Source organism: Arachis hypogaea, chromosome 3 (assembly GCF_003086295.3).
Source record: "Arachis hypogaea cultivar Tifrunner chromosome 3, arahy.Tifrunner.gnm2.J5K5, whole genome shotgun sequence".
Taxonomy (NCBI): domain Eukaryota; kingdom Viridiplantae; phylum Streptophyta; class Magnoliopsida; order Fabales; family Fabaceae; genus Arachis; species Arachis hypogaea.
In genome coordinates this window covers 19681365-19706179 of record NC_092038.1, presented here as the reverse complement: position 1 = coordinate 19706179, position 24815 = coordinate 19681365, and the positions used below count along the sequence as shown (strand labels likewise).

The following is a 24815-nucleotide window of genomic DNA, read 5'->3' as shown; positions in this document are numbered from 1 at the left end:
TGCATAATCATTTGTTATCCGATGACCCCAACATGCTTGTTCCACATATGATTTAACAGAAGGGGTCAGACTTTGAAAGACAAAAGCTAAAAGGCTACTACGAAGTGATCAGAAGTTGCAGTGAATTAATTTAAAAGGTTGTAGTGGATTAGTAATTAATTAAATGATTTATTGAACGGTATAAAAAGCATAATGAATTCATTGTTTTTATTGCGGGCCGTGGGTCATAATTAGTTTTTGGACCATGGCTGTATTTTATGCTTTTAGTTTTATTTTGTTGGTTAAGTTTATTATGATTCATATTTATTATTGTTGCAATGTACTACTTGGGCAAAAAATGTACGGGCTTTTTGGTGGAATGTTGAGACATGTCTTAAGATAAAATAAGTCTTTGTTTGTCTGACCAGGAATTTATGATCCCACTCAAATAAAGTAAGATATGAAGAGCTGTACTGAAGTAAAAAAGGAAAAAAAAGATTGTAGCTACAAGAGCAAAACAAAATTGATATAACAAGGGTACATGTTGGATAATTTCTTTAGAAACAGATGAAGATTGAATGTAAAAAATTTGATTAGTGGAGATAAAATATGCATAAAATAAAAAATATTTGTGTAATTATATTTATTATTATAAATATAATAAATTTTGAATAATGTCAGAAAAAATTAAAATACTAAAATAATCATTTAAATAACAATATTTAACCGAGAAAAAAACCCTATTATCCCCTTTACTCAAAATCAATAGCAGCCCTAGCAATCTATTCACTCACCATCATCACAGAACTGCATTCTGCTGCCAGAGGGTGGTGTCGTTGCCGTCAAAGGTCTGTGATGCTCGGCCCTCCTCTCATTGCCGTCGCGAAGGTTTGGTGGTAGGAGGTGTTCTCCTCTAGTCGCCAATGTCTACACAGCCGTGGTATCCTCACCGTCGTGATCCTCTGTAATCAGCCTTGTTGTCGTCGTTGTCACTTCCGTTCTGTCTATCACCTCCACGCGTACGACTTTGCTGCTTGTCCGGGCTCTATTCCATGGTAAGCACCGATGTACGACTTCTTCAGTTGCATTTTGTTTCTAGTTAATTTTTTAGATTTTTGTTGTATATGTTGGATCTTTGAGTTAAATGTATGTATTAGTTTAATTTATTGTATGTATATTGGATTCAAACTGGGATTCTTTTCTGTGCTTAGTATACAGGTATTTGGTGGTTAAAGTTTGTTAATTGGATTAAGTAGCCCCTTTTGAGTATTGAAAGTTTTGATTGCTTAGCAAACGGGTCTTGTTTGTTTGTTTAACTCTTCCAATAATTTGTTGAGAATTGTAAGATTGATTTTTTTTCCCAAGTAAAAGAATTGGCTCGGAATGACTGCTGATTTAGCATCCCACATTAGAAAATGTGTATGCATTAGGTTGTGAACATATATTAATTGGATCAGCTAGTCCCTGGTGAATTTTGAATGTTTTGATTGCTTAGTAGGTGGGTGTTGTTTGTTTATTTAACCCTTCTAGTAATGTCTTGAAAATTGTAAGATTGAATTTTTTTCCTAGCATAAGTTAATTGGCTCGGAATGACTGATGCTTCAGCGCTACAAGTTAGAAAATGTGTATGCATCAGGTTCTGAACATATATTTTAATGGGATAGACTAGTCTCCTTTAATTCTTGAATGTTTTGATTTCTTAGCAAGTGCGTCTTGTTTGTTTATTTAACCCTTCCAGTAATTGTTTGAGTCTTGAATGTGTTGATTGCTTATCAAGCGGTTCTTGTTTGATTATATAACCCTTCAAGTTAGAAATTTGTAAGGTTCAATTTTTTTCCAACTAGATTAATTGGCTGTGAATGACAGCTGGTTTAGCGTCCCTGGTCGGTAAATGTGTATGCATCAGGTTGTGAAGTTATGTTAATTGATGCTATGAGAATTATATAGAAAATGTGTCGTGTGCCATGTTTTGATGTTAATTGATTTGAAGTTTGTTGTCGTTAATGTGCCCAACTGATATTCCAGGAATATGATTTTACGGTTGGGAGGTTTACTTAAGGGTAGCGTAGTCTGGTTAAATTAAATAGTTGATTGGAATTCCAATAAGTTGGCTTGAGAATGGAGGGCAACAATGGTTTGTTTGGTGGTGCCGAGGAACTTGGGAATGCAAGCAATGGATCAATTTGCAAAAATGATAGTGTAGAGAATGGGTGTGACATTGACGCTCGCCAGCCCAGTTTGGATGATGATGTATCAGAATTATGGAGATGTCATAGGTCTAACAGCAGAAGATATATGTAAGAAGGTCTTTCGGAGCGAGGAACGTGCTTATGATTTCTTTGCAAAACTTGGAAAACGTCTTGGGTTTGGGGTTCGGAAGGGTGACTATGGGAAAGATGAGGAGGGAAATTTGATAAGGCGAAGATTCTTTTGCAACAAGGCCGGTTTAAGGGACCAGAAGCATTACAATCGGGTGGATAGAAAAAGATTACATCGTCCAGAAACACACACGAATTGTGAGGCAAAGCTGTCAGTATATCTTGATAGGGTATCTTTCACCTGGAAGGTTAGGAAGGTGAACTTGGAACATAATCTCCCTCTGATGCCCAGGATAATGGTACACATGATTCCAGGATTTCGTCATATGTCAAATTCTGCCAAGGCACACATAAATGGGATGCAGCGTTACGGCTTACCAACCTCAAAGATACTTGGGTACATGGCAGGAATTTCTGGGAAGTATTCTTTCCTTGGATTCATAAAAAAAGATGCTTACAAATACATCGAGAAGAGCAAATGCGATAAGATTACAGATGGTGACACTAATGCAGCCGTCATATACCTTGAGGGAAAGGCCACAGCTGATCTGATGTCGATGGCAAGGTACAACCTCACCGATGATGGTATGTTGGCGAACCTGTTCTGAGCTGATGGAGCGAGTCGAGTTGATTACCAATATTTTGGTGATGTCCTTGCGTTTGACTCAACCTAAAAAAAACAAATATAAGAGGCTGTTGTTCATATTCTCTAGCACGAATAACCATAAACAAACAACAATCTTTGGCTTTGGTCTTGTTTTGGATAAGCGCATACCATCTTACACATGAATGCTCGAGAGCCTGATAAAAGTAATGTGTGACAAGACACTGTCTGTAGTTGTTACAGACGGAGATGATGCAATGATTGCAGCTGTGCAAAAAGTTTTTCCACGAGCGACTCATAGGTTGTGTGCGTGCCACTTACAAAGAAATGTAACCTCAAACTCTAACGAAAAAATGTTTCGGGTTGTGTTTGCAAAGTGGTTATATGCTGACATGGAAATTGCTGATTTTGAGGCTGAATGGTGTCAGGCAGTGATAGACTTTGAATTGGGTGACAAGCTATGGGCTTCCCAGATGTACGAGAAGTGGAAAATGTGGGCCAATGCATATCTACGGAACAAGTTTTGTGCTGGTTTTTCGATGACATCTAGGTGCGAGGGAATCAATGCTAACGTAAAAAATTCCTGACTTCTAGGCATAGCATTCTAGAACTTATTCAGAATCTTGAGTTGCTTGTTCGGGAATACTGAAACAATGAGCTTCTTGCATAGTTTAATACATTATATAACATGTCGATCATCACAAGTTGCTTGGATTTCATTGAAAGATATGCTGCCAAAGTGTATACCCGAGCTGTCTTCAACGAGGTTAAAAAAGAGATAGATCAGGTGGGCACGGTTAACTTTGTTAGTCGAAGGAGTGTCTCCACAACAATGTTGTATATCACAGAAGTCTATGGTAACCTGGGAAGATGAGTTATGACATTATTCAAGAAAAATATTGTTAAGTTAGAATGCAGTTGTCGGTTCTGGGAACGAGTGGGGTACCCTTGTAGGCACATGTTTTTTGTTATGAAATACGAGCATTTAGATGCTATTCCCGATCGCTTGATAATTAAAAGATGGAGAAAAGATGCCAAAGACATCAGACAGTATGTTGATGCATTAAAGAGGACTCCGAGAGGGAAATTTTACTGAGGCATGGTGCCCTTCATGCAGCTTCTCAATGGATGCTTTTTGTCGGTGCCAAGAAGCTAGAGCTGTTTAGAGTTGCATTGAATGGGTTTAGAAATGTTTGCAGGGACCTGAAAAATGGAAATGCTAAAGCTGTGGATGGTGCTTCGAAGGGGGTTGAGGTCGGCATTAGGGACCCTGTGGTTGTTAGAACGAAAGGAGCCCCTTCTTCGAAGAAGTTAAAGTCGAAGAAAAGAAGTTGTACTACTTGTAGAAAAACAAGGCACACTAAATGGAAGTGTACAGTTAGCAGGAGGACTTTTAATGAATAGATGGCACGGAAGGTGCTGATATATTCAACACAGAGCCTGCGAAGGTATTCTTGCTACATAATCAGTTGATACTTCATTTTTTATTTCTCAAAAAAATTAAAAATTGTATCTAACTTGTCCACCACTGAATTGTGCACCCATGAAGACTTTATTGTGTATTTACTAATCCATATTAGGTTAACAATGTTGAGGTGGAGTATAAGAAAGGAGTAACACGAGCAGGTGTTGATGTTGATGTGTTGGAAGAACATCAGATTGGTGACCACAAATTCAACGGTGATTGGATAGTGTGCACAGCTCAATGCCAGAACATGTAATCGTTTGGCGATCAGAATGATGCTGACTGGGAAACAAAGGTGCTTAAATCTTTTTCCCAGCTGATATGTGTTGTGTGTTTAGTTGAAATGGTAGTTTACATTATCGATATTATCATGATGATATTTCTCATCGTAGGTCATGGATATTTTGAGGAAGCTGAATCCAGGAATGGAAGCCAAGTCTGGTTCGACAAGGTGATGCGGGGGGAGGGGTGTGATTGCTTTATTGTCTGTTATTTTTTTTTGGCATACTTGCTTTGTGGACTTTGGAATGCTTATGTGTAAATGGCGATTTTATGGAGGTGATGCCTCGTGGGTGTGGTCTAACTTTTCCATCCTTTAAATTGACTTTTGCCTTCCTTTGGCCTCGTAACTTATCTGGCTGATAATCATTGCCATTCTTTTTACAAAAAAAAAAAGAATCATTACCGTTGTATGTCTTTATTTAGCAACAATTGGGTTTTGGGTTTTTTTTCTCAATTCGATCCTGAAAAATGTATGAGAGGATTAAAAAATGCCAAAAGGCCCAATTGATACTTATCAATAATTCCTATAGTCCACGATATACATTTGGGGAAGCCTTCTAAATGAATTCTCTTAACTCCAAGAAATAATGAATCCATTAAAAAATGGACCCATCAGCTACGCACATGTTCACAAGATAGTGAAAGCCAGATGTGCAAGCCTAACTAATTAAAAGAAGAAAACTAATTGCCAGACAAATAAGGAACAGACACAAATGAAAAATAGATGAACTAATCAAAGGAAAGTTGAAGACTATTTTTTGAGAGTCTAAAATAAAAGAGGTAGCTTCGTTGGAAGTCATATGCAAATATGCTTCATTAAATGTCGAGATCAAAAGTGCAGAATCTAATGGCCTCTTCCCTGTTATCGTTTTCCTTAACTTCTTGACATAAAAGAATGTTGATTTTTTTCTTTAATTATCTTAAAAATGGGATTACGCAAATGTTGATATCATATATAATAACGTAATATAAAGTCTTAGCCTAAGATGCTTAATATGAGATAAAGTCTTGTATGTCTTATCAGAGTTGTGCATGCAAACTAGTGTGGACTAGGATCTATGTTTGCAGTAATGCAAGTCAGAAAACAACCAAAAGGGAATGAGCCAAGGACTGTTATTTTTCGGGTCGCATTACTAAGGCTTAGGATAACATGTCATTCACGACGTCCACTTCAAGTACATACATCTTCACAAAATAGTGTAACTAAGTCCTCGTCAAAAGACGCCTATATGGTTGGGCTTTGACTGATGATGCTAATCACCGGTGATGACTTTGGGGATTTGTTGTCGGTTGCCTTCTGAGGCTTTTGACCAGAATCCCGCACAACATTATCCCAGTATTCAATTGCTCTTTGACAGATTTTGGGCCTTATTGGGTTGGCTCTTGACATGACCAAATCCACCGCTAACTGTATTCGGTGGGTGTCATTTACAATATGCGAAGAATAATTGTTTGTTAACATAGTTTAACGAGTCCCTACATAAGTAATGTAAGGGTATCATAATTTTAAAATGGTCTTGAACCTCGAGATCATATGAGGTCCACAATTCAGACAGTTGCATCCATTGCGTAACCCAGACCCCGTAGTCTAGTCTGATTAAGGGTAGTACGTTCAACACCAACAAACTCAAAATATTATTTTCATTTAAATTACTGAATTTTATAAGAGGCATAGGATATAGTGTGCTCACGATTTTGGTCGTTGTTGGCTGGTCATGGGCTCTCGAACCTCAAAGTCTGACCTTTCTGGACATTTGTTCTCCTTCTTCCTATAAATTTTCCTCTCCTTGAGCAGCCTAAAAAGGAAAAATGCCTGCTTGAAAATTTGGATGCCCAAACATAACAGTGATAAGCAAGGTATAAATAAGATACATATATGCGTGATAAAAAGAATAAATTATTATGTATTTAACCAACAAAAAATGAAAAATAGTGTTAGGAAAATAATTTTTACCCATATATATGTCATGAAGTAACCTTAAATATTGAAAATATTATTAATTATTTCAAATGAAGTAGAGTACTTAATTCTAAGTAACAATTAAAATATATTCTAGTCTTTTACAAAAGGTTTTTAGAATTTATTATGTATGTACCTCACGCCAAAAAATTATACTTTATAATCATATTTTGAATCGATTTGAATGAAATATATATTTTAGACCACTTATAACTTTGGAAATAACTATGGTTATATAAAATAAGAAGAGTACGTAAGTTTATCTTAAAAATAGTTAAACATAAAATAATGAAGTGAATGTACAGATCATTAATTAAATTTACACCACAAATATGTTTGATAAATTTAAATACCACTATATGGAAAAACCATGAGGCAACTGCATATCACGTACTCCATCTGATCCATTCTATCTTCACGCGCATCAATGTCCTTAGCAAAGTCCAGATATATAAAAGCTTTTTCGCGCAAGTCGACAACCATAAGATACCAGTGTTGATCCTTGTTTAAGGGGATGTAAATTTGTGATGAAATAAAACAACGTATTTAGCCATTAAGTCATGAGTTGCCTGTTTTGACTTAAAACCAACTATGTTAACAGTCTAACCTTTGCCGTCTCGTCAACATACTTCATGTATTTCTGACGAATAAAGGCCAGAGTTTCTTTGCAATTAGTTGAAAGGTTCAAAGCAATTTGCTACATCAATAGAATAAGGATTATGAATGACTTCATGTAACATCTACGCTAAGGATGTCTTTATCATGTTATCGGTTCAACGGACACTTACAGCAAATGTGGTTGGAAGCCACCATACAGAATCATGATGCTCATCATTCAGCATGGTTGCTACAAGGTTTATAACCTAAGCATGTATAAAAAAATAAAAAATGGCTGAAGTCGAATACTGCTTGGTCGTCAAAAGAACAATTACCATTCCTTTTAAAAACAGACGAATGCTCATTACAAATAACATGTTAAAAGTCACCATTTACATTGTCCATAACCTTCTCATAGGGACGCAACGACCAAAATGCATGTCTGGCACCATGGCAGTGTTCGTTAGAATATAATATCTCGCTAAAAAGAAAATCGAAAATAATGTTTGCGGATAGTCCACAATTGTCAAGGGATTCACATGGCTAGAAACATACATGCACACCAACACGAGTTAATCTGGAAGACGTACCCCTGTGCCAGGTCTCTGGCAAAAATGTAGGTCGCAACGGCAAGTTCCGTTGCGATAAATTTCATCCCCTTCGGTGGTCTGAACTCTACATCCAAAAACTATTAACACAGCATACTACAGACTAAGACATCAACTATCGCTAACTGGGCAGAAAATCGAAAGCATATACAAATACCTTAGGCATATCATCCGACGACAATAGCCCATCTCTGTTAACTCGAACAAGTGTAACATCCCCCAGTTGCTCCCCCGGCACTTTTCTCCCATGGTCGTCGTCGCTGCTGTCAAAGTCTAGCCTTCTCTATATAGTAAAGTAGAAAACCTCATATCATCCCATGGTGAAACGGAAGATTGCACAATATGGTTAAATAGATGAATGAGAAAATACCTTCAGTGGATGATCTGAGTGAGCGACCTGTTTCAACACCACCGTCTTTGTTGCCCGAGACCTTGTAGTCATATCTTTCTTTGCAACGACCGCCTCTTTCTTTCCAGGCCAGTCAGCCTCACACAGTTCAATCCCAGCTTTGGGATGCTGCTTCCTGCGCCGGTCCGCATATTCTTTTCAAAAAATCTCTAGTATTTTCCCATGGCTCGTGATGCAGTCAGAAAGCGTTTTCAAGGTACGGGCCTGGGAAGCCTGCAATGCTCGTGTGGTGCTATCATTTTCCACAAGATGCTGCTCAAAAACACCATCATGCAAGTCAACGTAGTATGAAACAAAAAACAATATAACACAATATCGCCGTTGACGAAATGGATAAGTGCAGCTGACCCGGCGAAGTTTGTTGAAAATTACCACCAACGGATCCTCGCCTGGTTTTAAGTCTTCTGCCGTCAGTTCTGGAATGCCACTGAAACAAACATATCTTAGATTTAATCCCGACAATGAACCAAGATGCAAAGAGGTGTTGTGGAAGAAAAGTTTCCATACCCTATGCAGTCGGCGCCAGAATCTGCTGTGGAGGGGTGATTAGCATCCTCCTTCTTCTCTGATTCCCTTAAACCTTCCATTCTGTTGACTTGCACGACCAAAGTTGTCTTTTGTCACAAACTGAAGCTCGTTAATACATGCGAGGATGAGTTATGATATAATACTTAACCCAATTCTCGTATAAATAGTCGGGTTGGTCTCAGTCAGAAGGCCCAAATAAGAATTGTCCCATCCACCCGCCCACACCATTTTTTATGAAGCTTTGTATTAGAATAGTACAAAAGGTTCCAAGCACAAATTAGGGAGAATGCTTTTGACTGGAAGATTAAAATGCTCTCGACGCATTATCACTCCCTAAACCCAATGACCATTGAGATGCCTTGCAGTTGCCGCTCATGATTGACGGGATAAACATACTTGAGATGACAATTACGATGTGACTATAACAGTCTCAATCACATTTTCTTCTAATTTACGAAACAAACGATGCCTTACCCCTCCAAATGAAATTTTTTATTAATACTAAATCATGTTAGGATTTACCTTTTAATTTTGTGAATATCACCCAATTTGTTTTAACATGAGCATTTAGTAATTTATACTAAACCATATGATGGTTGTATATAATTTACTTTTGGCATAATAAAGCGTTTTGGATTTTTTACCTTAATCTATGCTTCATCATTTCTTAATTATACCAATAATGATTTCGAATGAAACTTTATATACACATATTTTAGGAATAAATTATTTTGGAGTCATGATTATTTAATGTAGCCATGCTTAGTCATAGTAAAGTTTATACTAAAATTTAGGACTAAACCTCCCTTGTAGAGACTTAATATATTCATCCTACAGATATCACAAAATAAAATATATAATTAAAATGTTATGGCACATGCACAACTAAACGAAAATATGTACAAATGTAGAATTAACTGCTGTCATCATTGGTTCTTGTTAAATAAAAAAAGTTAATGTTCATAATTAACAAGGAGAAGCCCATGCACGAACTATACTAACGAACCACGAAGAAAACTTTCACGAACCCTAACAAACTTGTTAATACTACATTGAACACCTTTCCATGTGCTTCCTAACTAAAAATTCCAGCTATGCAATAATGTTACCACTTTAGATTCAACATGTGACTTGGTTATGAACACCTAAACCCCTAATATAACAAATCACTAACCACTAGTCGTCGAAGATTTCTTGAAACATTGGCACTTGGCTTGCCAAATCCGCATTCTCCTCCTCCAACACACGAACACGCTCCCTCAAGCCAGCTACCGCCTCACCCCTAAAAGATTCATGTGGATCTTGCATGCGGACCATGACTCTATAATTGTAATAATGTATCTTATACCTAGTTGCTCCTAACACCCGTTCCAACATCAGGAACGCCACTTCTCTCATCTGGATATGTAGGACCATACACCACAAAGTCTAACCTTCTGCCATTTTTTGGGAGCACTACCATATAGCCGAACATTAACCCCCACCCCTGGAATCAGGCGGTTGTGGGACATATATAGGACTTCCGATATGCAGAAGCGCGCAAATCCTTAGTAGCATCAATTCCATGTCCTCCACGTGGATGAACGTACTCCCATTAGTCATGATGCTGGATTGGCCACCTACATCCAAAATAACGGAAATAAATACTACCAAATAAAACCACGGAAAAAAAGACATAATCCATAGAAACTTACGAAAACCAAAACTGCCACCACTACTGCCCGCACCGTCAAACTTCTCACCTAATGCAATGGTAACCTCACGAAGCAAACGGGGCAAATCCATGTCATACACAGTCAGTATTTTTCCATGCGATGGAAGGTTTTCATGGAGCCTGATTTCCCTTGCCCGTAGCTAAGACTGCGCCTCTTCCAACCCCCAGAAGCCTTTGTACTCATTGTTTCTAAAACCAACCACTTGTTGCTCACACTCTGTTCAAGTGGTGTATATCCCAGGGGATTCGCCCTTCCTTACGGCGTAATAAGGGTATCGCCCACTCTGCATTTTCTAACTACCACTTTAGTAAAATTTTACAACGTTTAGGTGGTGGTGAGAGATTTGTATGATTCTAAAAATAATGACCCTCCTCAATAAATAGCCCAACCCCCTCCCGTGAACCCACTTCCAAACCCTAGTCACGTTGTCTTTTAGTGGTCTCGTCCTAACTACGACAATTTTTTGTCAAAAATGTTGCATGCATTTATTTATTTCTCTATCCAAAAAAGTATAAACAAGTACTCATACTGACAAAATTTCTATAATTAACATCATGAACCCTAATTATGCCAACGCATCTCTATAAAATATTAACTGGCAGTGGATCTGATATACAAAAGACCACTTAAAATTTTTTACAAAAAAGAGGAATATTTAACTATGATAGAACGGCCTTTAATTTCATTACTTACATTAAAAGTTATGTTTAATGAAATATATTCTTTAATTACACTAAAAGTTGTGTTTAGTGAAATATAGTCTTTAAGAGATTTACCAACTGGTGTAAAGCATGTTTAATAATTCTTAATTTATTAATTGGTCTCAAAGTAATTATTAATCTCATTAGTTCTTTAAAATTATTTTTAAAAGGATATTATTTTCTATTCATTTTTCTTAAATAAATAACCGAAAATTATGAAGGCAAGCCCTACAAAACACTATTTAAAATTAAATTTCTTCAATCTCTAATTTACTACTACGTGATATTACCTCGACATCAAGTGAGATTTTTCCAAAAAAAAAAATATTGTCACCTATTATCACCTACCATATCTCTTTGTATAGTCACATTAATCGTGAAAGGCTGCACTGATGAAAGAGAGATTCTCATTGATATACGCTTCATCCTATTGGATAAATTATTTGCTCAATAGAACAATATCATCGAATTGAAGTGAGTCACATACTTTAGTTGGGGTAACCAAACTAGGGTTTGATATATATATATATATATATATATAATTTTCCTTTTCCCGGTCTTTTGTCTTGTAACAGCAGTCGCATCTGGAATCTAAAATCTAGCTCTTAGCTGGTATATATATATATATATATATATATATATATATATATATATATATATATATATATCACCATAAAAAATGACCCTAACTAAAATATTTTCGCAGGCATAGCAAGGAATAACACACTTTTAAAATATGCACATAATTAACGTATTGAATCATCTATGATCACATGTTAATAAAAATTCATATCCGCACATTATACACAGATCTAGGAATTTTAATTGATCGTTGCAAATATATGGTTTATCATAAAAAAAAGTTTAATTATTCTGATGGTCATTACAGTTTTATTAAATTTTTAATTAGGTCCTTATATTTTTTTTTTTAGTTAGATCCCTACATTGCTTTAATTTTGTAATTAAATCCTTCCTAATGTAAAAAATATTAGAGTTAACTAAATATTTCTTCATAAATTGAAGATATTTATAATTAAAAATTTAATTAATTCTTTAACCGCATGTATCTTCGTAAAAACATTATGTTACTTTTAACATTTTTAACACGAAAAGGATATCATTACAAACTTAAAAGTAGTGTAGGAATCTAATTGAAAAGAAAAAAAATACAAAGACTTAATTAAAAATTTAGAGATTCTATAGGAACTCACAAAATAATTAAACTAAAAAAAATATTTTAAAAATATTAAAATATATAAAATTAATTTACCCAAATTATTAAATATTATTTAAATTATAATTTATTTATCGTCATTATTGGTAAATTAATAGTTACTCGCTATTTATTATTATTATTATTATTATTATTATTATTATTATTATTATTATTATTATTATTATTATTATTTAATACCAAACCTTTCACCAACATATTACGTGTTTTATAGATTACATAATAATTATTTAATTAATCAACAAAAAACACCAGAACTCTTTTAAAAAAAATTAATAATAATTGCATAACACTTGTCCATAATCAGTTTCTATTAATATAATTGTGCTAATATTTTTATTATTAAATTCTCGATTAGAATAGTTTTATAAATCTCTAAATTCTAAATGGTAAAATCATACACTATAAAATTTCATATCCTAAACCCTATATTCTATATTCTAAATTCTAAATTCTACACCCTAAACAAAAAGTTAAAACCCTAAGCCTTAACTCTTAACCCTAAAATCATTAACCTTAAACTCTAAACACTAAAATCCTACAGAACTACAAAATCCTAAATTATAAACTCTAAATCCTAAATTCTATCCTATACTCACCATATAAACAAACCCTACACTCTAACTTCTAAAATACCAAACCCTAAATCATAAAACATACTATACCCTACTCATCATATCTCCTACCTCCTTAACCATAAACCCTACACACTTATCAATATTCCTCCACCCCTTATTCACTAAACCCTAATGAAGTATGAAGTAAGAGTTGTTTCATATATGTAGAGGAAATTAAATTTTATGTCTTTGTTGTACGTTTTTTCTTTTCTTATTCGTGCGATTAATTTTAAGGTTAAGTACAATTTTAGTTACTAAGATATAGGTCTAAATTTTTTTCCGTTCTCAACTATTTTTGGTATACAACATCATTCTTTTTACTTAAATTTTAAGATTTTGGACCAAATTATCCGTAACAAAAAAATTTTTAACATAAAAAAATAGGAGAAGAAGCGTGTTTCTACTTCTGGAAGGGGGAAGGGAAGAAGAAGAAACAGCTGTCCACGATCTACCTCTATCTCTACTTCTGCCGCCAAAATTTTAAAACTAAGTCAAACTTCATGGACGATTTTAAAACTAAGATAAATCTTAGAGACTATTTTGTATATAAAAAAAAGTTGGAGACGAAAAATTTTTTTGACCTAAATCTTAAGGACCAAAATCGTACTTAACCTTTGATTTTACCACAAAATCAAAGAAGAAATTATATTTAAAGGCACAGTGGTGTGTTGTGTGTATATGACTTCACTACTGTTTTTATCGGTAGCTTTTTGTTTTTTCTTTCATAAATTGATTCTAAAATTGTATTTAATTTTGATTTTGCAATGTTGCTTTATTAGTAGGCTATTGTTTATATGATTAATTAACTTATATGTTGTTATTTAAATGATTATTTTAGTGTTCTAATTTTTTTTTGATATTATTCAAAAATTTATTATATTTATAATAATAAATATAATTACAAAAATATTTTTTATTGTATGCATATTTTATCTCCACTAATCAAATTTTTTACATTTAATCTTCATCTGTTTCTAAAAAAATTACCCAACATGTACCCTTGTTACATCAATTTTGTTTTGCTCTTGTAGCTACAATCGTTTTTTTTTCTTTTTTGCTTCAGGTTGTTACAATTCTTTATATCCTAGTTTATTTGAGTAGGATCATAAACTCCTGGTCAAACAAACAAAGACTAGTTTCATCTTAGGACATGTCTCAATATTCGACCAAAAAGTCCATACATTTTTTGTCCAAGTAGTACAACGTAACAATAACAAATATGAATCACAATAAACTTAACCCAACAAAATAAAACTAAAAGCATAAAATACACTCATGGTCCGAAAACCAATTACGACCTACGGCCCGCAATAAAAACAATGAATTCATTATGCTTTTTATACTGTTTAACAAATCATTTAATTAATTACTAATCTACTGCAATCTTTTAAATTAATTCACTGCAACTTCTGACCATCTCGTAGTAGCCTTTCAGCTTTTGTCTTTCAAAGACTGACCCAGCTGTTAAATCATATGTGGAACAAGCATATTGGGGTTATCAGACAACAAATGATTATGCATCACGTACTTTTTTATGTGTATAACTATATGAATTTCTATATCGTAGCAACACCCCTAAAATTATTTGAAGTAGGTTTTATTGTGTAGGCCCATAATAAATATTAATGTGTTAAAAATATTGGGCTGAACTTTGGACACTAAACAAAAGAACAACTTGCTGAATTATCTTGCTCAACAAAGACATTTAAGAAAGGCCTATTGCTGCTAGTTTTGGGGCAAAAAAATGTTGTTAAACTATGTCCAACATTACTATACTTCACAAGCAAATAAGCAAGTTCAGAAGCGTGACTCAAGCTAAAATGAAAGTGCTTGTTTTGATTAAGTACCAAAATGAAAAAAGAAGGAAAAAGCAAAAGATTGGAGGCTAAGTTAAATAAATAGAGCAAAAATTTAAATTCTTAAGTCAACGATGTTCAGAAAAAAAAAAAAAAGGTAAAGCAAATTTACTATTCTTGTGCATGCACAATAGCTTGTTGAAGCTACTTTAGAGAAGAAGCACCATTCTAGTAAGAAGAAGAAAAATAGAAGTTGCTTTTACTAATTCACATCCAAGGGTTTGAAATTAAACTTGAGATCAAAGTACAAGATTAAGGGTGTTGATTTTGCAAACACACTGAAGGTCTCATGACCTTGTCACAACCACCGTTGTTGTCCATATCTCCTCTATGCCATTCAACTCTAATTTTCAACCTTAATTTTCTGCTTCAATTTCTTGGAAGAAGAAGAACATAGATAGTTCATTATTCAAGGTGCTAACTCTTACCTATAATCAAGTTTTGGAGGCATTATCTCATATAAAAGGGAATAACCAGCCAAAGATTTAAGCAAGGAGAGAGAACCCACCAATCGAACCATACTCGGCACTCTCACCACTCAAATTTGAAGTTTTAGAACTAATGCATCTACATTAAAGGGAGCATTCTGCACTGTAGAAAAATCGCTGAATACCATCGAATTTATCGGCAAAAAATGAAAATAATCCGCCGGAAATGAATTTACTGTCGGATTTTTCGTCGGCTTCAATCCGATGGTATAAACCTCGTCGATAAATGTTTACCTTCAGATTTTGTTGTTCACCGGTAACTTACGACATAATTGGTTTTTTAAGCTAGGAATATCTACTGTCATTTACCAATGGATTTTTTCCGACGGCAACTTTGGCACCAAACTGTTTTGTTCCCGCATTATTACTGTCGGATATTTTCTTCGAAAAATCCGATAGTAAGTTTAACTTTTTTCATATATTTTTTTGATGAAATTAGTGGTCAAATTTTAAATTTTTTATTTAAATTTATTTTTTACATAATTACTAGTCAAATTCTAAATAATAGAAGGCAATTATGTTAAATTATCAAGTGTATAAATAAAATGAAAAGCCAAATAACAGAGGATATGATACAATCAAATAGTGTATAAAAAATCCTAGTCATTGAAAGTCATCCCGCTGGTCCTGCTACTGAGGCGGCGGCCTAGGTGGTGATGTATGTGCCCTTCCATTAGCGCCACTTCCACCAACAGTGCCTCTGCCACCAGTGCACATCAGATCTTTGTACGACGCCATGTGTTACTCCATCTGCTGAAGCCGCTCCAGCTCCTGCCTCCACTCCAGTGTGAGATCATTTGTTTTTGTCATACGTGAGAGGATCGACTGATATCTCTCCTCAGATTCTTGCAACTGCTAAGTCTGTTGGTAAAGGCTCTGGGTGAGGAGCAGCACCTGCTCCCTCAAATCCATACCGTCCTCGGGATCGACGGGCCAACTAGTGGCAGAGGCAAATGAATGTCTCAAAGTGGACATTAGTACACTCCTGTGTACATGAATTGTTATTTGGCACAAACCTATCAATGAAAAACTTAGGTTTAGTAGTTTACTAAAAAGTACTTCGAAGTAATCTATAAACTTCAGTTCTATTTATATTTTTTTAGGAATTTCAGCAGAGTTTTATTTATAACTAGAATGCACTAAAAACTACATCCATCAACAATTCACTTAAACAACAACATCTATCAACAATCAACAAACAAGAATTAACAATCAAGCAGCAACATCCATCAATAATCAAGAATTATCAAACACAATAAGCATTTCAAACCTATTAAATTGAATCAAACCTATTTTAACAACCTAAATCCACTAAAACTAGTAAAATTGAGTGTAACTAAATTAAACTGACTAACTAAAATGGTTTGCATATAAAAGACTTAACATAGTACTCATGCCGAAGTTTCATCAGGCCAAATCAACATCTATACGATGAGAGATGGTGGAGGGACATCTAATTAAGATCTGTGAGAGGATTTCGGCACCACGGTGTTTGTCGTTGGAGGCGGCATCGTCGAGGTAGTGCGTTGTTAAGCGGATGAAGGTGGTAGAGGAGTCCAAACTGATGAAGCAGATGGACTACTTCCTAATTATGGGGGTGGTGTAGCAGTAGGAGCCGCGTAGTTTGAGTTATGGACCATAATGAACGGCTGGTCCTGTGCACCTATTGTTTGTGACATCACAGGGGTAGTCGGTGTAGAGGGGGTCGACTGAGAAGTCCCAGGAGTTCCAGTAGAACTCCTGTCTCTACCATGACCACGTGGTCAATCGGTGACATCTCTACCTCTCATAATGTCTGCAAAGAGAATATCAATTAGTACTAGTCACAAAAATAATATAATAATAAATCAGAATCAAATAATGCACACAAAATTATAATAACAAATTAGAACCAAAATTATAATAAGAAATTAAAACAAATCAATACATTTATTTAGAATAAAAATAATGTGATTAAAAGTAATTTATTTAGATGTGATTAAAAAATAGTTAAATAATTATGTAGCGTAAAAAATTAATATTATTGAGGGATAAAATTAAAATTTATTTAAATTAAACATTAAAAAAATTTGATACATTAAAGACAAAAATGCATAATTTACTTTCATTTTCTTTGAATTGGTAATGCAATTAAATTTGACTTTCATTCTACTTGATTTGGTAATTCTTCTAACAATAATGTATCGTTTTATTTAAATTTTTAACATTTTAAAATCGTCTCATCAATATTATCTTACTATTAATTCTATTAATATATTATTAACAACAAAATAATATTTAAATAATTTAAATATTAGAGATAACATTTAAACTCATCCCAAATTTTAAGAAAAAAAATATACTTTACTCTAATTTTTGATATTTTCACAACTATTGCACACTAATTAAAAAGTTGAAAATATTCATTTTCTTCGCAACTCTGCTTGAGCTACTTGTTGCATTCAACAGCATAGTGACTACCACAAAATTCCTAATAATTCTAATGAAACAATAATCCAAACATAATTTTATTTATGCAATATTTATAACTACATATTTATTATATTATTAACCCATTATTAATATTATATATTTATTTTAACAATAATTAAAAAATATAAAATAAGATAACTATAGATTAATATAGACTAATTTCTATTGTTTTCTAAACATTCTTGTTCAATACATACGAAAAAATGAGTTCAAGGTTTTTTTTTCTTTTGGTATTTTATCCAATTCGTTTAAAAAAATTAACTAATCTCTCTTAAACAACTATGTAGGTTCATCCTATAGTTGTTAATGGCAAATATATAATGACTATAAAAATATAACTTAAATAAAAGAAACAGTCACCATTATGTTATTGCCGCTAAAGGTTTATCTCTAAAATTCATTTTTCTTATGGTGCTACAATTGGAAAGAGTATGAATCTTTCTATCTCATAAGGTGAAAAAGAAGTCAAAATCTGCGATTCATGACCACTTAAACATCGTTGCCTTGAAAAGATTTCAACATTCAATGCATTCATTTTAAATTCAACATAATCTAGTTGAACAATGAAATGAACTTGCCTCTTTCTAAAGTGATATAATTAATGCAACAACAATAAATATAAAGAGTTTCATAGAAAATAATTGACACCAGTGTATAGCACAGTTCAAAATCACGCCATCAAAGGGAAGTAGGGAACAATGTTACATAAACTACTCCTGCATGTGTTTATTAAATAGATGTTGCATCTGCAGCCTTTGTATACAAATATCTCTATAACTCTGAACTTAAATTTGTAGCTTATATATCATGTCTATTAATAAATGTGCTTATTGTTATTTACAAGATGACATACTACAAAATGATCTTTAACATGCAGAATTCCATATATATTTCTCATCATTGAAGTTGAATGAGGCTGCACTTCAAGCTTCTTTCTCTGAGCTGCAACCAACATAATAAAGTTTGCATGTTTAAAAATAAATTAATAAATAAAATGTTTCAATTTCAAAGTAATATGATAATACCAAAATAAGAATAACCAAGTTCTTTTCTGTATGTTGAATGGAATAAGGTTTGTTTTTGTTTCGGAAATGTTTGGTAACAAAAAAATTAGTCAAAATCAAGCAGAATTTATCTTATTTAGTAATAATACTAAATAAGATAAGTTTAATCTATTTTTTTGTTCCTCTAGTATTATCGTAATTTTTTTCCTGCTAAAAAAGAATAACAGGAACATAACATGGAAAAAAAAAGTAACAATGAAATTGGTTATATATTTTTACCTCAAGGACACGTACGGCATGGAAAAGGTCATAGAATTCCTCTAAGAGCAACTTCTCTTGTGCAACAACTTCTGCTAATTCTGATACCAACTCAGCAGTCTTATAAGCCTGATTTTGAAGGAATTATGATTCAATTTCAATTAAAACTTTTAAGTACTCAAAGTCACAAGATAATAACAGAGAAAATCATGTGTTACTTCTTTTTTTTCATTTATTTAGTCTGCTAGCTACTATTAGTTTCTCAACTTATATATGAAAAAATAAAATCATACTATAAATAAATTAAGAGGATGATACATTAGAAGTGAGTGAGGAATTACGTAACGTAACATACCGGCAGTGAAAAACTATTTAACATTAAGTTGATGGAATCTGTGAGATCAGATGCTTGCCGCTCAGCAATGAATGCTGATTGTATGTCCACCTGTGAGATTAAGACTTTTAATGAACATTTCTTTATACTAAACCATAGTTTTCATTCATTAATCATTATACACTGAGAGATTATATAGTCCATTAAGATCTGATGTTAATTACAATGTACTTTTGTGATATTTTGACTAAAAATATATAAATCAAATTTATTTTTCAATATTTAAAAATAAAAAATTTATATAAAAGATAAAGGATAAATAAGTTTATTATGATATTTTATTACAAAGATAAATAAATTTTTCACCAAATTAAAATATAAGTCCGTTTATGTACAAAAATATTTTTAAAAAAAGACATACATACCGTTGCACCTTCCAAAAGCGGAACTTTACAAACAACAGAATGCAAGAAGTCCTTCATTGCAGCAATTTCTGCCATGTGTTGCCTTTCCATAGCTCCCCATGTTTCCAATAGCTTCATCTTCCGATATATCAAGTAACATGAATTGAAGAATTTAATTAATTAATATATTGCATTTGGGAAACTCACTCTTGTGATAGAGTTTGATTATACTTACTTGAGAACGTAGTACAAGGTTGAGCTTCATCCTAAGCTTTTCCCTCTCAAGCTGTATCTTCTTTTGCATCACTGAATTTCTCAACTTTGTCAGACCATCCAAAGCACATATTAAATTACTCTGAAAAAACATTCACAGTTCACAAAACCATCAAAATCCATGTATTCCTTTTGCTATTAATCTATATAAGTTATATTTTTATTGATTATTCAATTTCAAATCAACTATTCCAGTTTTCTTTATGTATATCTATCTATCTAAACTTAACACTTTAAAAGAAATGGATTCATGACAAGATACTATCCATAATTAACGATTTTACAGTTAAAGACATACCTGAACCGTATGAGTAAGATTTTCGTTCACAACCTGAGCTCTAGTATTAGCGAACCGCCACTGCATGAAACGATTATCAAGCAAGCGTAGAAAATGAAGATCCTCAGAGTTAGAAGATGAAGAAGATTTCTTTGTCCTGAATAGATCAAAACCCATGCTCAGAATCTTCTCCACGCTCTTATTATTCTTCTGAGGCCTCAAGCTCGAAAACGAAGACGGTAGTTTATCCTTCTTGTCCACACACATAGTTGGTGACCCTGATCTCCCAGGAGATAACGCCCACTGAGACATTGAACTCTTGTACCCATTAACAAGCGAGTTTACCCTCTTTATAGAGCTGCTTTTCTGCAACATTGTGTTCTTGTTCTTCGCCGTTGATAGCATGGACTCATCGAACGATGCTGCATCAGTGGTCATCACCATGTACTTGGAAGGAACCTCTCTACCAAGTTTTCTAGATGATGTAGTTCTTGATGGAGAATTGAAATAACCAGTTTCCGATTCAACTGAATTCGAGACGTTAGAATAGTAATCTTGGTGGTTTCTACGTGAAGAAGACAAGGATTTCTTGTACAACGCATTTTCATCCAGAGATAACCTTGCCGGACCAATGCATAATGTATCGTTGGAACTTTGTTTCTTCACCGAGGAAGAGGAAGATGATGGTGATGATCTATGTTGCAAAAATTAGAAGTACAATTACAATTACAATTATATGTACACAAATTAAATGAAATAATCACTTAAGAGATGGAATTTTTTTTCACAAATCAGCATCAAATTGAAGTGAAATAGGATTTATTTGAGTGCTTATATTAGCTTGATGGTGACCATAATAAGCAATTCTATCTGAGAAAGAGTATGTCAATTGTATTAGAAGTAAAAAATTAAATTTACAATGATATATAAATTCTTATTATTAAATAATTTATAAATTATGATTCTTCCTTTACCAATGTTCAATTCAAAATATAATTTACAAACTAATTATGCTATACTAAAAATCGAGTATTTGTGTAAAATATATATTAAAAATAAGTGGATAATTATACAGCAACAACATAAATTTAGTAATATTTAAAAGTTTTGCTAAATTTATTATTTTTGGCTTAATTAATATTTTTTTAATTTTATTAAATTCTCTCCTCTTTTTCTCCCTCTTCACTCTTATCTAGAAGGTTAAAAGCTCTCTTATATATATATATATATATATTTTTTAAAATAAGGCTCAGTTGGGACTATTTTTAAAAAAAAAAAGTTATTTCATATTTAGATAAATTTTTAAATAGAAATTTCAAAGACTAAAAATGTCTTTTATTTTTATTTTTTTTAAATAAGATATTGTTAATTTTAAAAAATAAATAATTTATTTTTCTAATAAAAATATTTTTTAAAATATATCTAAACGTAATTAGAATTTAATAAAAATATTTTATTTTAAAAAATTACTTTTTTTTTCACTCAACTAATCCATTTAAAACCATCACTTAGAGTTAATTTGAATTGAATTTTAAAAAATTACTTATTTTTTATCTTTTTAAAAAAATCTAACAGACAAAAATTATTTTATATTTAGATAAATTTTTAAAAAGAAAATGTCGTTCGTTTTGTTTTTTTTTAAGTAAGGTATTTTTAACTTTTAGAAAAAGTAAATAATTTATTTTTTTAAAATAAAAATACTGTTTTTTAAGAAGTATTTAAATAGTTTTAAATTGAATAAAAATATTTTATTTTAAAAAAATGAGTACTTTTTTCATTAAAAAAAATCAATTCAAATTAGTACTTATATAATTCTAATTAACTAAGGTATTTTATTTTATTTTTTTAAGAGTAAATAATACAATTTTTTTAAGAAATAATGCTAATGTTATTAATGAGTTAGTTTGACCTTTGAACCGTTTTAAAATAATTAATTAAGTTTTCGCATTAAATGTGTAACAGTTACTTTATGTGAACATTATATGTTCAATTTAAGACATCAATCATTTGATACTAAAGAGAATCACATTTTTTTTTTTCAAAAATCATATTAATTTGTATGTTTTCTAAAATTTTTTTATATTAAATTCTTCTTCCAACGAATAGGTGAGTAGTTGAGATGCATGTAAAATGATGGAGTTTTAATTTTACGTTTAAATAGCCGAAAACAACATCACATTATTTGTTTTGGAAAAAAAATTAATAAACACTATTTATAATATTGTTTTTTTATTATTTGAATGCCAAAACGGCAAAACCAAAATGATTTTCCTTCACTGAGTCAAGCAAGCATGTCGTCCAGCTATCTACTTCGTTAACGAAAATGATTTGACTAACATAAGCTATGTTAGTAAAATTTGAAAACTAGATAAAAATAATTAAAATTTTAAGAATAAAATTAAAGTTTGTGTGCAAGTTTACGGACTAAATAGTATATTATCTCGGTTACAATAAGTAGAAAACAGATCACAAAATTAAGTTTATAGAATCTTACATGACAGTAGACGGTGACGAGGAAGCAAACTTTACAATGTTTCTTAGAGAAGCAGCAAAAGAGGGTCCATCGTTCTCTTTGGAGGAAGTGCTTTTAACATGGTTCTTGAATTTCTGCCTGGTGAGAGAAGAAGCGGAGGTTGAAGATGTGTTGCTGTTGGTGGGTTTGTGATGCTCTTTGTCTCTGAGCCTATCATTGGTTATATGATCAGCAAGCGAAGGAGAAGACATGAAGCAGGAAGTAACGACTTTTCCATTTTTGGGATGAGCAGAAATTGAGGACGAGGAGGTAACTGAGTCCGTGAAATCACTAGTCTTTTTCTTATACATTTGGAAACAGGAAAGAATAACAGAATAAAAAATAGAGAAATGAAGAAGAAGATATGTTAACGTTGTTATATATGTAGAGATCAGAGAAATACGCCGGCAAATGAGAATAAAATGTAAAAGACCGGAATTTAAAATGTTGTTGTGGAGCTCGTTACAAAGCAATCATGATTAGTGTGAAATGTGAATAATACTACCCTTATATAGTGCTATATTTCCGTCCTCCCTTTTCAAATATCCCATATTTTAAAATTTGTAGTGTATTTAAAATTCAATGTAAATATAATTTATGGAATGAAAAACCCTTCTGAACTATTAATATTAATTTATATTAATCAGTATTTTAATTAATAATTTAATATTTATAGTATTTATTTAAATGTTATTAAGTTGATAGAGGAAAAAATTTAATAAAAAAAATTTTTATTTTTTAATATATTTAACAAATTTTCAGTAATAAAAATAAAAGTACTAAAAAATATAATTTTTTTGAGAAAGTACATTTGATATTTTTAAAAAATCTTAAACAAAATCTTTTTTACATCATAAATAAAAAAAAGTAATTTTATATTATTGTGCTCAAACATAATTGATAAATAAAAAAAAATAAATAAAAAAATTTAAAAGATTTTTCTAAAAAAAATATCAATTTTTTTTTCTTAAAATCCAAACAAGCTATTAATTCCGTAGTTCATCATCATATTTTTTGCAAATATTTTTAAATATCGATAATTAATTTTTGTATTGTTTCTATAATATTGTTGTTGAGAATATTAAAAGACCAGTACTTTTAATAAAAAAAAAAGTTTATTAGCATTGATTAAAAAATATATTAGTTGTCTAATATTTTTACATAATTTATGTCTAAATATATTAAATTTTTAATGTGAATTTTTTTTGACAAAAATAAAATGTAATTGAAGTTTAAATTAAAGAGAGTAGGTATTTCTTTTGGATAATGAGTTTAATTTTAACGTATAAAAAGTTTAAGGAGTTTCACTCACTACTAGAAAACTAGTTTAAGGAGTACTTGACCATTCAATTAAATTTATAAATTTAAACTTTGAATTTTAATTATTATTTGGATTTAGTGGAGAGGAAGTATAAAAAAAAAAAGAAAAAACGTGGAGTAAAATTTTAATTTTTTTTAGTTAAGTTGGATTGGTCTAGTAGTTAGCTCACTAATCCTCTTATACAAGTATCGGTGGTTAGAATCCCGTCTTGTGCATGCAGCAATTCATTAGCCAATAGCAAACCCTTAAATAGAGCTCAGCAAACCCTTAAATAGAGCTCAGTACCGCGACAAATTAGTCCTTAATTTGTGTCAATTACTCTTTTAGTCATTTGGACGAAAAAAAAATGTATATATTTATACAGTCAATTACTCCTTTATTTTTCTCCGCAACGAAAAAGAAATTTTTTAGGTGGGTCCACCATTTTTTTATTTCTTTTATATCTTTAAACAAATAATAAGAGATGATGAGAATTTATTATATTTTTTATCGTCACTTAGTTATTAACTTAATTTTTTAGTTTAGTAATCTAACAATCTATTTTATTCTATATGTTTAGTTATTTATATATTAATAATTAATTGATAATAAAAAATATA

The 24815-nt window shown here is 32.0% G+C and overlaps 1 protein-coding gene across 1 annotated transcript; it reads left to right on the top strand.

Annotated features, from left to right (window-relative positions):
- Window positions 1–676: 676 nt before the first annotated feature.
- Window positions 677–4995, top strand: LOC112789746 (putative protein FAR1-RELATED SEQUENCE 10). Its single transcript, XM_072232514.1, has 4 exons — window positions 677–1034; window positions 2005–4349; window positions 4482–4661; window positions 4759–4995. The coding sequence occupies exon 2, from the start codon at window positions 2186–2188 to the stop codon at window positions 2903–2905; it is 720 nt and encodes a 239-aa protein (XP_072088615.1). The 5' UTR covers window positions 677–1034; window positions 2005–2185; the 3' UTR covers window positions 2906–4349; window positions 4482–4661; window positions 4759–4995.
- The last annotated feature ends 19820 nt before the right edge of the window (window positions 4996–24815 follow it).